This window comes from Saccopteryx bilineata, chromosome 6 (genome assembly GCF_036850765.1).
Source record: "Saccopteryx bilineata isolate mSacBil1 chromosome 6, mSacBil1_pri_phased_curated, whole genome shotgun sequence".
In the NCBI taxonomy this organism is placed as follows: Eukaryota; Metazoa; Chordata; class Mammalia; order Chiroptera; family Emballonuridae; genus Saccopteryx; species Saccopteryx bilineata.
In genome coordinates, this window is record NC_089495.1 from 163689163 (window position 1) to 163703479 (window position 14317).

The following is a 14317-nucleotide window of genomic DNA, read 5'->3' on the forward strand; positions in this document are numbered from 1 at the left end:
ATTAAATTAAATTATTTAAGTCCTTGAAAACAATTTTTTTCCATTTATAAAATGGGAATAATAATTTCCCACTTTTCAGACTCATTGCAAAGATTTAATAACTGTGCATATTAATTAAAATACAGTAGTTGCTCAGAAAATTATGGATTTATTTCTATCCTCAATGTTATTTAGAAGCATCAGTTCTTACAAATATCTGCCAGAATTGCACACAGCACTTTCTCCTTTATTTTTTTTTTTTTTTAATTTTTTTTTTTTTTTTCACTTTTCTGAAGCTGGAAACAGGGAGAGACAGTCAGACAGACTCCCGCATGCGCCCGACCGGGATCCACCCGGCACGCCCACCAGGGGCGACGCTCTGCCCACCAGGGGGCGATGCTCTGCCCATCCTGGGTGTCGCCATGTTGCGACCAGAGCCACTCTAGCGCCTGAGGCAGAGGCCACAGAGCCATCCCCAGCGCCCGGGCCATCTTTGCTCCAATGGAGCCTTGGCTGCGGGAGGGGAAGAGAGAGACAGAGAGGAAAGCGCAGCGGAGGGGTGGAGAAGCAAATGGGCGCTTCTCCTGTGTGCCCTGGCCGGGAATCGAACCCGGGTCCTCCGCACGCTAGGCCGACGCTCTACCGCTGAGCCAACCGGCCAGGGCCACTTTCTCCTTTATAAAGTGGTTCATGAAGCTTGCCTGCTGGTGGAGCAAAATGATGTCCTGGACAAATGCTATATTCATCCTCCCCCAGGGTCCTCCATGCCAAGTCCTTCCTCATGGTCAGGCTCAATCAGCTGCCTTTTCCAGGCATGGCTCTAAGCCAGGCTGCCCTGAGTCCAGCTCATTGCCAGCCAGCTCTGACCTTAGGACACACCCAGCCTCACTAAACCTGGATTAGATGGTCACAAAGTGATGTGATCTTAGTGCCGCATCACAGACTTGCTGAGGTCACGCGTGGTCAGCAGCACTGCTCAGACTGATGCAGCATCAGGACCAGCGGGAGGGTTTGTGCAAATGCAGGTTCCTGGCCCCTCCCCAGGGGCCCCGATGGAGCAGAGCTGTGGTGGGGCCAGACAGCGTGCATTTCTAACAGCGTTGGCGCTGTTGGTCAGGACCACACCCTGAGAAAGGTACGCGGTATTTCACATGGGACCAGCACCTGGTAGATCAACATATATTACCTGGTTTATAAACACTTCTATTACTGCTGTTACTACTACGACACCTTTTCAAATGACAAACTCTGTTGTAGAAAAGACTCTAAGCTTCCTTCTCGGTGCCTCTTCAGCCGGGGCGCCAATGTGCACCGACAATTCGGATTTCCAGAAGGGTGTGTTCAGCAACTGCTGCTTTTCCAGGTACCTTGTGAGGACTTCCTCTCTTAACTTCACTCCTCTAATGCCTGGTCAGCTCCTTGTCATACGTTATTTAACACCATTTTATGGCTCAGGAAACTGAGGCATGGAGAAGTTGCTTACTGAGCTGAGCCTGGCTGGAATAGGACAGAACAGAAAATGTCCTGGGTTTTGTAAGTCCACAGAGCTTGTTGATTTGCTTCCCCACCTTCCCGTGTCACCCAACCACTGAGATACTTGTTTTCTTAAAGTGGACTGGCATGTTCTCTTGACTTCACTGAATGGTTATTTTAACAAAGTGCAGACACTGTCTAATTAAATTGCCAGTAACTATAGTAAAATGTGATCTGCGATAAAAGAAAAAAAAAACCCCTAATATCATCTAGTATCAAAGATTTGGAACTTGGGGGGTTGGGGCTTCCTAAATATGCTGTTTGCTCTATTCTGACATCACCACTCCAGCTCCCAGTGCCGCTGGACAGCAGGAAGCACTGGTGGCCACTGCAATGGACCATACAGGATGGTTCTGGGTTCTCCTCCCTCAGTGCCCACAGATGGCCTGGCCAAGAGAGCACTGATCTAATTTAGTGCAATGACTCTCAGAGTGTGTCTGCTCTGGTGCACGGGCCTGCTCACCTCCAGGGCTGGCCGGAGTGTGTGTCTGTGCCAGGCTGCAGGAGCACGCACAGCATGCCCGGCAGCCTCCTGGCTGTACTGTAGCCTGGGGGCCAGGGTGGTTGCTCTGGGTCTGCAGCAGGGCCCAGAGCCACACATCTGTGCACTGTCTTGAAAACAGCTGCATGGGCCTAGTCTCCGCCTGGTAGTTCCCGTGGGGGAAGATTTGAATTTGGGCCCTGTGAGGGCCTCTCATCTCCAGAGATTTCTTCACTGCTGTGGTCCCACCGCAGGGAAATCCATCTTCGCAGCACAATGGGAAGAAGGATGGAGAGCTGGGGCCCCCGGGGTTCCTCCTCTTACTTTCAGTGAAGGCAAACCCTCCACTCTTACTTGAGCTCTGAAAACTGTGGCCAGAGGCCCCCACAGAAACTGCATTTCACATTCACTGTTGAACAGATAATCAGAATTCTCTTTAATGTTGAAGGTATAGAATGTCATGACTCATCAAGCCCAAGTCTAAGAGGTTCTTATGTTGGGAAGAACAAAGGTACCTTCTGAGAAAGAGACTTTCAATGCTACTCTCTAGAGCTGTGGCCTTCATTTTTAATTATAATTACAATCTTTCAGACAAAAATGCTATGCAAATTTGCCTTGCTCTGGAGACAGGGATGCCACCCTGGGACATGTGGAACAGCCAAGACAAGGGACAACCGCTCTAGCTGGCCTCACAGGCAACCTTTCCCGCTGCCCTCCCCATCTATTCAAGGCTCACTTTCCCAGTGTCCCGACACATGGATTTATGTGATGTCTATTTTCATCTCCCAGAGCAGGTAACAATTGTCCTAGCAGAACCCAAGGTAAAAAAAAAAAAAAAAAAAAAAGGCAATCGGAGCTCTGCTGTTGACAATTCCCTCCTGCTGGGGTGTGGTGGAGGCAAAGGCTTTCCCCAGCAGGTTTGGCTCCAGGAGGCTGAGCGTTCCCCGCCCTCCTTCATGTTGCCCTGTGGCAGGATGGGGATGCAGGAGAGAGGGCTGACATCCCATGTTCAGCTCACGGGAAAATCCAGAACCGCCCACAGTGTGTGAAAAGCCAGTTCTCTTGGTTCCATCCTGCCCTTCCCTTTCCTAGTGAAACTACTCTTGTCAGTCTTAACTGAGGTCCCGGCACAGTGTTCACAGAAGCACTATCCTTCCAAGATCTTTTTTTTTTTTTATTAATAATTTTATTTTTTTAATGGGGTGACATCAATAAATCAGGATACATATATTCAAAGATAACAAGTCCAGGTTATCTTGTTCAATTATGTTGCATACCCATCACCCAAAGTCAGATTGTCCTCTGTCACCTTCTATCTTGTTTTCTTTGTGCCCCTCCCCACCCCCTATCCCTCTCCCATTCCCCCCTCCCCCCCGTAACCACCACACTCTTATCAATGTCTCTTAGTTTCACTATTATGTCCCACCTATGTATGGAATAATACAGTTCCTGTTTTTTTCTGATTTACTTATTTCGCTTCGTATCATGTTATCAAGATCCCACCATTTTGCTGTAAATGTTCCAATGTCATCATTTCTTATGGCTGAGTAGTATTCCATAGTGTATATGTGCCACATCTTCTTTATCCAGTCATCTATTGATGGGCTTTTTGGTTGTTTCCATGTCCTGGCCACTGTGAACAATGCTGCAATAAACATGGGGCTGCATGTGTCTTTACGTATCAATGTTTCTGAGTTTTTGGGATATATACCCAGTAGAGGGATTGCTGGGTCATAAGGTAGTTCTATTTTCAGTTTTTTGAGGAACCACCATACTTTCTTCCATAATGGTTGTACTACTTTACATTCCCACCAACAGTGTATGAGGGTTCCTTTTTCTCCACAGCCTCTCCAACATTTGCTATTACCTGACTTGCTAATAACAGCTAATCGAACAGGTGTGAGGTGGTATCTCATTGCCGTTTTGATTTGCATTTCTCTAATAGCTAAAGAAGATGAGCATCTTTTCATATATCTGTTGGCCATTTGTATTTCTTCCTGGGAGAAGTGTCTATTCATATCCTCTTCCCATTTTTTTATTGGATTGTTTGTTTGTTTGTTGTTGAGTTTTATGAGTTCTTTGTATATTTTGGATATTAGGCCCTTATCTGAGCTGTTGTTTGAAAATATCATTTCCCATTTAGTTGGCTTTCTGTTTATTTTGTTATCAGTTTCTCTTGCTGAGCAAAAACTTCTTAGTCTGATGTAGTCCTATTCATTAATTTTTGCCTTCACTTCTCTTGCCTGTGCAGTCAAATTCATAAAATGCTCTTTAAAACCCAGGTCCATGAGTTGAGTACCTATGTCTTCTTCTATGTACTTAATTGTTTCAGGTCTTATGTTTAGATCTTTGATCCATTTTGAGTTAATTTTTGTACAGGGGGAGAGACTGTAGTCCAGTTTCATTCTTTTGCATGTGGCTTTCCAGTTTTCCCAGCACCATTTATTGAAGAGGCTTTCTTTTCTCCATTGTGTGTTCTTGGCCCCTATATCAAAAATTATTTGACTATATATATGTGGTTTTATTTCTGGACTTTCTATTCTGTTCCATTGGTCTGAGTGTCTATTTTTCTGCCAATACCATGCTGTTTTGATTGTCGTGGCCCTATAATAGAGTTTGAAGTCAGGTATTGTAATGCCGCCAGCTTCATTCTTTGTGTTTAGGATTGCTTTGGCTATTCGGGGTTTTTTATAGTTCCATATAAATCTGATGATTTTTTGCTCTATTTCTTTAAAAAACATCATTGGAAGTTTGACGGGAATTGCATTAAATTTGTATATTGCTTTGGGTAATATAGCCATCTTGATTATATTTATTCTTCCTAGCCAAGAACAAGGTATATTCTTCCATCTCATTATATCTTTTTCGATTTCCCTTAACAATGGTTTATAGTTTTCATTATATAAGTCCTTTACATTCTTTGTTATGTTTATTCCTAAGTATTTTATTTTTTTTGTTGCAATCGTGAAGGGGATTATTCTTTTGAGTTCCTTCTCAGTTGTTTCATTGTTGGCATATAGAAAGGCTATTGACTTCTGTATGTTAATTTTGTATCCTGCGACCTTACTGTATTGGCTTATTGTTTCTAGTAGTCTTTTTGTGGATTTTTTGGGGTTTTCGATGTATAGGATCATATCATCTGCAAAAAGTGATACCTTTACTTCTTCTTTTCTGATATGGATGCCTTTTATTTCTTTGTCTTGTCTGATTGCTCTGGCTAGAACCTCTAGTACCACATTAAATAAGAGTGGAGAGAGTGGACAACCCTGTCTTGTTCCTGATTTAAGGGGGAAAGCCTTCAGTTTAGTGCCATTTAATATGATGTTAGCTGATGGTTTATCATATATGGCCTTTATCATGTTGAGATATTTTCCTTCTATACCCATTTTGTTGAAAGTCTTAAACATAAAATTGTGTTGTATTTTATCGAAAGCCTTTTCTGCGTCTATTGATAAGATCATGTGGTTTTTGTTCTTTGTTTTGTTGATATGGTGTATTATATTAACCGTTTTACGTATGTTGAACCATCCTTGAGATTCTGGGATGAATCCCACTTGATCATGATGTATTATTTTTTTAATATGTTGTTGTATTCGATTTGCTAGTATTTTGTTTAGTATTTTAGCATCTGTATTCATTAGAGATATTGGTCTGTAGTTTTCTTTTTTTGTGCCATCCTTGCCTGGTTTTGGTATGAGGGTTATGTTGGCCTCATAAAATGTGTTTGGAAGTATTGCTTCTTCTTCAATTTTTTGGAAGACTTTGAGTAGAATAGGAACCAAGTCTTCTTTGAATGTTTGATAAAATTCGCTGGTATACCCGTCAGGGCCTGGACTTTTATTTTTGGGGAGGTTTTTAATGGTTTTTTCTATTTCTTCTCTACTGATAGGTCTGTTTAGGCTTCCTGCTTCTTCTTGACTCAGTCTAGGAAGGTTGTATTTTTCTAGGAATTTATCCATTTCTTCTAGGTTGTTGAATTTAGTGGCATAAAGTTTTTCATAGTATTCTACAATAATTCTTTGTATATCTACGGTGTCCGTGGTGATTTCTCCTCTTTCATTTTGGATTTTGTTTATATGAGTTCTTTCTCTTTTTTCCTTGGTAAGTCTTGCCAAGGGTTTGTCAATTTTGTTGATCTTTTCAAAGAACCAGCTCCTTGTTCTATTAATTTTTTCTATAGTTTTTCTCTTCTCTAATTCATTTATTTCTGCTCTGATTTTTATTATCTCCTTTCTTCGGCTGCTTTTGGGTTGTCTTTGTTCTTCTTTTTCTAGTTCCTTAAGGTGGGAAGTTAAGTGGTTCACTTGGGCTCTCTCTTGTTTGTTCATATATGCCTGAAGCGATATGAACTTCCCTCTTATCACTGCTTTTGCTGCATCCCATAGATTCTGATATGTCGTATTGTCATTTTCATTAGTCTGTATATATCTTTTGATCTCTGCACTTATTTCTTCTTTGACCCATTCATTTTTTAAAAGTATGTTGTTTAGTTTCCACATTTTTGTGGAATTTTTTTCCTCTTTTTTGCAGTTGAGTTCTAGTTTCAAGGCTTTATGATCAGAAAATATGCTTGGTACAACTTCAATTTTTCTGAATTTGCTGATGTTGTTTTTGTGGCCCAACATATGGTCAATTCTTGAGAATGATCCATATACACTGGAGAAAAATGTATACTCAGTCACTTTGGGATGAAATGTCCTGTAGATGTCTATCATATCCAGGTGCTCTAGTGTTTTGTTTAAGGCCATTATGTCTTTGTTGATTCTCTGTTTGGATGACCGATCTAGAGCCGTCAGCGGTGTATTGAGGTCTCCAAGTATGATTGTATTTTTGTCAGTTTTTGTTTTAAGGTCAATAAGTAGCTGTCTTATATATTTTGGTGCTCCTTGGTTTGGTGCATATATATTAAGAATTGTTATGTCTTCTTGATTCAGTGTCCCCTTAGCCATTATGAAATGGCCATTTTTGTCTCTGAGTACTTTTCCTGTCTTGTAGTCAGCATTATCCGATATGAGTATTGCTACACCTGCTTTTTTTTGGATGTTATTTGCTTGGAGTATTGTTTTCCAGCCTTTCACTTTGAATTTGTTTTTATCCTTGTTACTTAGATGAGTTTCCTGTAGGCAGCATACAGTTGGATTTTCTTTTTTAATCCATTCTGCTACTCTGTGCCTTTTTATTGGTGAGTTTAATCCGTTTACATTTAGTGTAATTATTGATACTTGTGAGTTCCCTATTGCCATTTTATATCTTGCTTTCTGTTAGTTTTGTGTCTTGTTTGATCCTTCTCTTTCGTTTTTCTATCTTTTGTTTTTATTTGGTTGTATTCCATACATCTTTCCTCTGTTGCTATCTTTTTTATCTCATGTGCTTCTGTGGTGGTTTTTTCAATGGTGGTTACCTTTGAGTAATGAAAAGGGTCCCTACCCTGTTCATTGTAGCGAACTATTTTGTGAGTACATTGCACTCCATCGTCCTTTGCTACTGTTAATCTCCATCTTCTCCCCCTCTTTCTTTTTGTTGTTGTCACAGTTTAAATTTGGTTTTAATGTGTTCTTCTTGGAGCTTTTACTTGTGGCTCTGTTTTTTTTTGTTCTTTGTATCTGATTGGAGAACCCCCTTTAGTAATTCCTGGAGTGGGGGTTTTCTGATGATAAATTCCCTCATCTTTTCTGTATCTGTGAATGTTTTTATTTCTCCTTCATATTTGAAGGATAGCTTTGATGGGTATAGTATTTGTGGCTGAAAGTTCCTCTCTTTCAGGACTTTAAATATTGGGGTCCACTCTCTTCTAGCTTGTAGAGTTTCTGCTGAGAAATCTGATGATAATCTAATGGGCCTTCCTTTATATGTTGTATTCTTCTTTTCCCTGGCTGCCTCGAGAATTTTTTCTTTGCTGTTGGTTTGTGTCAATTTCATTATGATATGCCTTGGAGTAGGTTTGTTGGGGTTAAGAAAACTTGGAGTTCTGTTTGCTTCTTGAACTTGAGGCTTTAGTTCTTTCCACAGGCTTGGGAAGTTCTCATCTATTATTTGTTTGAGTATGTTCTCCATTCCATTTTCTCTCTCTTCTCCCTCTGATATACCTATTATTCTTATGTTATTCTTTTTGATGGAGTCAGATAATTCTTGTAGGGCTATCTCATTTTTTTTAATTTTTGAGTCTCTTTCTTCTTCTTTCTGTTGTGCCTCAAGTTGCTTGTCTTCTATTTCACTAATCCTCTCTTCTATCTGACCTGTTCTATTAGCTAAGCTTGTTACTTCGTTTTTCAGCTCGTGAATTGAGTTTTTCATCTCTGTTTGATTTGTTTTTATAGTTTCAATTTCCTTGGACATATATTCTTTGTGTTCATTGAGTTGTTTTCTGAGCTCCCTAAATTGCCTTTCTGTGTTTTCTTGTATATCTCGGAGGATTTTTAGTATTTCTATCTTGAATTCTCTGTCATTTAGCTCCAAGGTTTCCAATATATTAAATTTTTCTCCATAGATTTTTCCTCATCTAGCTGTGTTACCTCTCTTTCTTTTGTATCCATGATATTCGATTTTCTCTTCCTTAATGGCATATGAGGGTGGTTTTGTTGATAGTATTAATGAGATTAAATAAAGAATAAAAAGTTAAAAAAATAATAAAAAAATAAATCGAAAAGTTTTTTTTTTAAAAATTAATAATGAAATAAAGAAAAATAAAATAAAATAAAAATTTTTAAAAAAGGAAATTATTCCCCCCCCTCCTTTTTTCCTCTCCTCTCCTCTCCCCTCTTTCTTGAGAAAATCTTGTGGTGGACTGTGAATTATAACAAACAATGCCTGTGATGGAGGGCCTGAATTGGGGAAAAGTAATAAAGGGGCAAAAAAAAAAAAAAAAAAAGAAAAAAGAAAAAAAAAGAGCGTATGGACCCACAAAAAGCAAATAAGGAAAAAATTTGGGTCAAGAATAAAATGATTTGCTTTTAGGTGTTGGTTGTCTAAGAGTTATGATGAGAGGAATAAGAGGAAAACGGAAAAATGGGGGGACAAGTTAAAAAATTACTATTGTATTTAGTGGAACAAGAACTAGATAATATGGAGAGCCAGGGATGGGAGCACTGCTAGTGAGTTAAAAAGGTGAAGTAAAAACCCCCAAAATGCCACAAACATAAGTTTGAGTCCCAGATAAGATAATTTGTTTGTTATTGAGGTTTGAATGAGAGGAGATCTAAAGGAGAAAGGAAGAAACTAATATAGAGGGAGAAAAGAAAGAGAGAGAGAGAAAAAAAAGAGGGAACCACTAAAAGAAGAAAAAAGAAAGGAGAGAGAGAGAGAGAGAGAGAGAGTTAAGGGTTTTGGAGTGCAACCCTCATAGAGAGAAAGGAAGAGAAGAGAAAAGATAATGGGAGATGTAACACTTATGGGTAGTGTAGTTCAAGGAGAGGAGAGAGTAAGACCGGTAGAGAGTTAATCGGCCAAATTGGAGGAGGAAAAAAAAGTATCAAGAATGAAGATAAGAGAAACAAAAGAAAAAATATAATAAAATGGGATAGGTTATAAAGTCTGCAGATTATTCATGATTTTGAGAGGTTATCTTCTTGCTTTTTCTTTTCTCTCCCTCTTCCTGGTCGGTGACTCTGTACCCTGGGTTCTGCCCCTTTGGCACGCTCAGGTAGAGGTTTGCAGTTGATAAGTCTCTATGGCGATGTCATGTATTGTGCTTTAGTCTCGTTGGCAGTCGAGGCTCATTAGCATTTATAGGCTCCGACAGTGAGAGAGTCTGTGTTCCTGGAGCCTTTCTCCTAGTCTTTCCTTCCTCAATTAGTAGCCTGATAATCCAGCTATGGGGTTGCTGCTGCCTCTGCCTGGATAGTAAGAGGCTCAAAGAGCTGGCAACTCCCCACTCTATTTCCACTCAGCACAGGGCTCTGGGTAAGGCTCAGTCAGTCAGAGCTGCTAGCATAATCAGGCGGGCTTTCCGCCCACTCAAAGACTTCTGGCTCTGCCACTCTGTCTGGTAACACAGGCGGGCGCCCACTTCCGGGGCGCTTGGAGGAAACTCTCACTCACTGTCTGCGACCAGGATATCCGGCCAGCAGTCTCACGCTCTGAGTGAAACCCCCAACCGCAGGGAAAAGTTGCAGCCTTGGAATTGAGTCTCGCTCCGTCCCCGTGTGTGGCTTTTGCAAGGCGCTGGGGCGGCCCGAGATTCCGCTTTGGCCCACACAAAGGCCCCTGACTCTGCCCCTCTGTGCGATAACATGGGCGCGCACTGCCGAGGCACTCGGAGGAATCGCTCACTCCTTATCTGCGCGCGCAAACCAGGATATGAGGCCGGCCGCGTTTCCCTCTGAGTGAAACACCCTCCAGCACGGAAAATCTCCACCGTTGGAATTAGTTCTTACTCCCTCCCGTGCGTGGCTTTCCCAGGGCGCTGGGGCTGCCCAGAGACTCTGCCCTCGACCCACAGAAAGGCCTCTGACCCTGCCTCTCCGTGGGGCAACACGGGCACCCACTCTCGGGGCCTAGGAAGAAATCTCTCGCCCACTAACTGCGCACTGACCAGGAGACCGGGTAAAATGGCCGCTCCGCTTGTCTTTCTTTGTTTGGGTTTGGCGCGAGTGTTAGCTTGTATTGCCCGGGTTGCCACAGGATCAGTTTTTCCTCGGCTTGGATCTCCGTGCCACAGCCTGGTTCGGCTGTTTGTGTCGCGGCCTGGATCTATTCACCCCCTTTGCCCGCCTCAGTTTCTATATTCACAGTTACCAGAGAAAGCCGCCCTGTTTAGGTTAGTGAGGAAGGCGGAGCATTTCTTACTCCCTATTTCCTTCGGGGTTTGGTTATATATTTAGCCAATTTTTCACTCAATCATACCTTTGGGTGTATTGCGAAGCATCTGGAAGCTCCAAGTATAGGTTTTTCTGTTTCTGGTTGAAGATCTTGTTGAGTTTTGGGGGAGATTTATCGGTATCGCTTCCTACCCCACCATTACTCTGACGTCATCTCCCAAGATCTTTTTTGAGCATGTTGTGCACATGAAGCATATCTGTCCATACGTCTGTCTCCCAGTTCCATCGTGTGTGCCAGTCCTCAGCATACACAGCCTCTCCTTGAGGCCCAGGCGTACCTGGCCTTGCTCCACCCGCAGCTGCCCTGGCCCCTTCCAAACCCAAGCACCTTCTTTCTAGTCCATGCTTGTGCCTCAAAGAAGGGGAGTCTTTGGCATTTGTAGGACAAACTCACACAGAAGATGTTCAAGCAGAGCCTCCAGGCCATCCACGGGCATGGAACAGCTGTTTAGCTCAACCTCAGCAGTGCAGGGCTTTTCCATCAGCCTCCCCCCACCCATCATCCTCCAGAACCAGGTCACAGTGCAGCACTGAGCAGGACCCCACCTTGTCCTGTGGCTCTTTGCTATGGCCTTGAAGGGCATCTGGGGTGTCCCTGCTAAGAAGTGGCTGCCACTTCCAGGAGGACCACTGCCAGTCAGTGCTCTCTCCTGTGTGGTGTCAGGAATTAGGGGGGGGGCAGAAGAAAAAAGAAAAGGACACAATGGGACTCCTGTCACCAGTCAAACAAGACGGAATCAATACTGAAACCAGCAAGCAGCAGTGTCACTGCTGGGTGTGGCCAGGTAGTCTGTTTTCAAGCCAAGAGAAATCAGCATTTCAAACCAAAGTCAGCCATTTGCAGCCTCAGTCCCGAGCCCTGGAAGCTGGAGAGGAAACCCCAACGCTGGGGCAGTTCGAGGCGCCATGGTCGCAGTGCCATGCCCTTGCCCGCCAGCCCAGGAAGCTGCTTCCCTTTCTCTTGGGCTGGGACGATGGTGTTGCTGAAACCTCAGGCTTTAATTGGCAAGTATAACATCTTTTTTTGATTAATAAAAGTGGGACTATAGGTTATTTTTTAAAGAATACTCTTCATTCGCTAGAGGAAATCTTTCAAAACCTGGGTTCCAGAAAGGCACATCAGGGGGGATGCTCTGCAGTGAGGGAGGCTGGGAGCCTGCACCTTCAGCAGCCTGAGCGCTGGAAGGAGGGCGTGGCACTTAGTGAGATACACCATTTCTCCTCGCAGATCGTCACTTGGGATGAACACACATAGGCTGCTGCGAATCTAGAATCTATTTTATATGAATGAGGCTTTCACTAGAAAACAAAATCCCCTTTGACTCCATGCTCAGAAGGTTAGATGTCCTCACCCTGGCACAGTGCTTTCCAACTCTGGGTCAATGTCACTGGCAGGGCGCAAGTCCCTGCTTGAAGGCCAAGTGCCCCAACTTACCTGCTTTTCCCCAGTGGACACCCGTTTCTGTCACTCAGCCGTTTTTTCTGAAAACTGCTTACCTTGCCTCAGGGTCTATAGGGCAGTTCCACAATGACACTGAGGTAAGGTGGCCCCGACCTTCCCCAGGCCTGTTCTCTAACCACAAAGTAAAGGTCCCTCTGGTGGCATGTGCTGAAAATCTCCTGGGGCTCCCCTCCTGTTGGCCTGAAGGTTCTTTGTGTGTGGCCTTACCTCATGGGACAGGTAGAAGGCCGCTATGCCCACAGGCCAGAAGCAGCAGAGCATGGAGAAGACACTGAGACCCAGGTGGTCACGTGGGGGCATCATGAGAAAGTTGTCCTCGCTCTCTGTGTCACTGGAGTAGTTGCTCTGCAAGAGAGAACAGGTGGGGGTGGAACAGAAGAGAAGGGTTAATTAAGGGACCACTCTACAATGCCCTCTGAATGTGCAGGTAGAACCCAACACAAGAAGCAGCCCCAGAAGGTCGCTGTTGTTGTTACTGTCTGTTGAGGGAACTCTTGCCAAGAAGAGGAAGAGAAAATTCCTGATACAGGGTTCTTGGGTCATTGCACTGAAGATAAACTCCTACCAAAGCCAATTACTTCACAGATCTTTGGGGTGCAGAGCCAGGCAGTGGGGGGAAAGTTCTGTTCTACAGAGGACAGAACTGGGTCTCAGGAGCACATACTCTTGTGGATTCCACCCATTATTCAGAGACAGAGGGAGTTTTAAAAATCAGCTCATATTAACATAGTTTTGGAAGTTTTAGCCAGAGAAATCAGGAAAGAGAAATAAATAAAAGGCATCCATATCGAGGAAGAAGAAGTAAAAGTTTTACTTATGGCAGATGACATGATCCTGTACATAAAAAACCCCAAAGGCTCTACTGAAAAACCACTAGAAACAATAAACCAATACAGTAAAGACACAGGATACAAAATTAATATACAAAAGTGTATTGCTTTTCTATACACCAACAACGAAACTTTAGAAAATGAAGTCAGAGTCTGATCTGTGGTGGCGCAGTGGATAAACGTCGACCTGGAAATGCTGAGGTCGCCAGTTCGAAACCCTGGGCTTGCCTGGTCAAGGCACATATGGAAGTTGATGCTTCTAGCTTCTCCCTCCTTCTCTCTCTCTGTCTCTCTCTTCTCTCTCTCTCTCTCTGTCTCTTTCTCTCCCTCTCTCTCTCATCTCTAAAAATGAATAAATAAAAATTAAAAAAAAGAAAAGAAAATGAAGTCAGAAAAATAATTCCTTTTACAATTGTAACAAAAAAATAAAATACCTAGGAATGAACTTAACAAAGGATGTGAAGGACCTATATAATAAAAATTAAAAAGTATTATTCAAAGCAATTAAAAAAACACAATGAAATGGAAAAATATTCCATGTTCATGGACTGGAAGAATCAACATAGTTAAAATAGCCATATTATACAAAACAATATACAAATTTAATGCAAAACCCATTAAAATCCCAGTGTCATTTAAAAAAAATAGAACAAAAAATTATCTGGTTTTTATGGAACCAAAGCAATCCTGAGGAAAAAGAATGAAACTGGAGGTATCACACTACCTGAATTCAAGTTATACAGAGCCACAGTAATCAAAACAGCATAGTATTGTCAGAAAAACAGACATACAGACCACTGGAACAGATTTGAGAGCCCAGAAATAAAACCACATATATATGGACAAATAATCTTCAACAAAGGAGCCAAAAATACTCAATGGAGAGAAGAAAGCCTCTTTAATAAATGGTGTTGGGAAAATTGGAAAGCCACATGCAAAAGAATGAAACGACTACAGTTTGTGCCCCTCCACAATAATTCATTCAAAATGAATCAAAGACCTAAATATAAGGTCTGAAACAATAAATTACATAGAAGAAGACATAGGTACTAAATTCATAGATCTTGGCCATAGAGAACAATTTCTAAATTTGTCCCCAAAGGCAAGGGAAGTAAAGGCAACAATAAATAAATGGGACTCTATCAAACTAAGAAGCTTCTGCACAGCAAAAGAAACCAACAACAAAACAAAATGGCATCCAACCAAATGGGAGATG

The 14317-nt window shown here is 42.4% G+C and overlaps 1 protein-coding gene across 2 annotated transcripts in view; it reads right to left on the reverse strand.

Moving 5' to 3' along the window:
* SYNDIG1 (synapse differentiation inducing 1) overlaps nucleotides 1-14317 on the reverse strand; it is a 253541-nt gene that overhangs the window by 68894 nt on the left and 170330 nt on the right. For both annotated transcript variants that reach the window (XM_066234944.1, XM_066234945.1), the window contains exon 3: nucleotides 12479-12616. In XM_066234944.1, the coding sequence (XP_066091041.1) occupies nucleotides 12479-12616 (138 nt within the window). The remainder of the gene's footprint in view (nucleotides 1-12478; nucleotides 12617-14317) is intronic.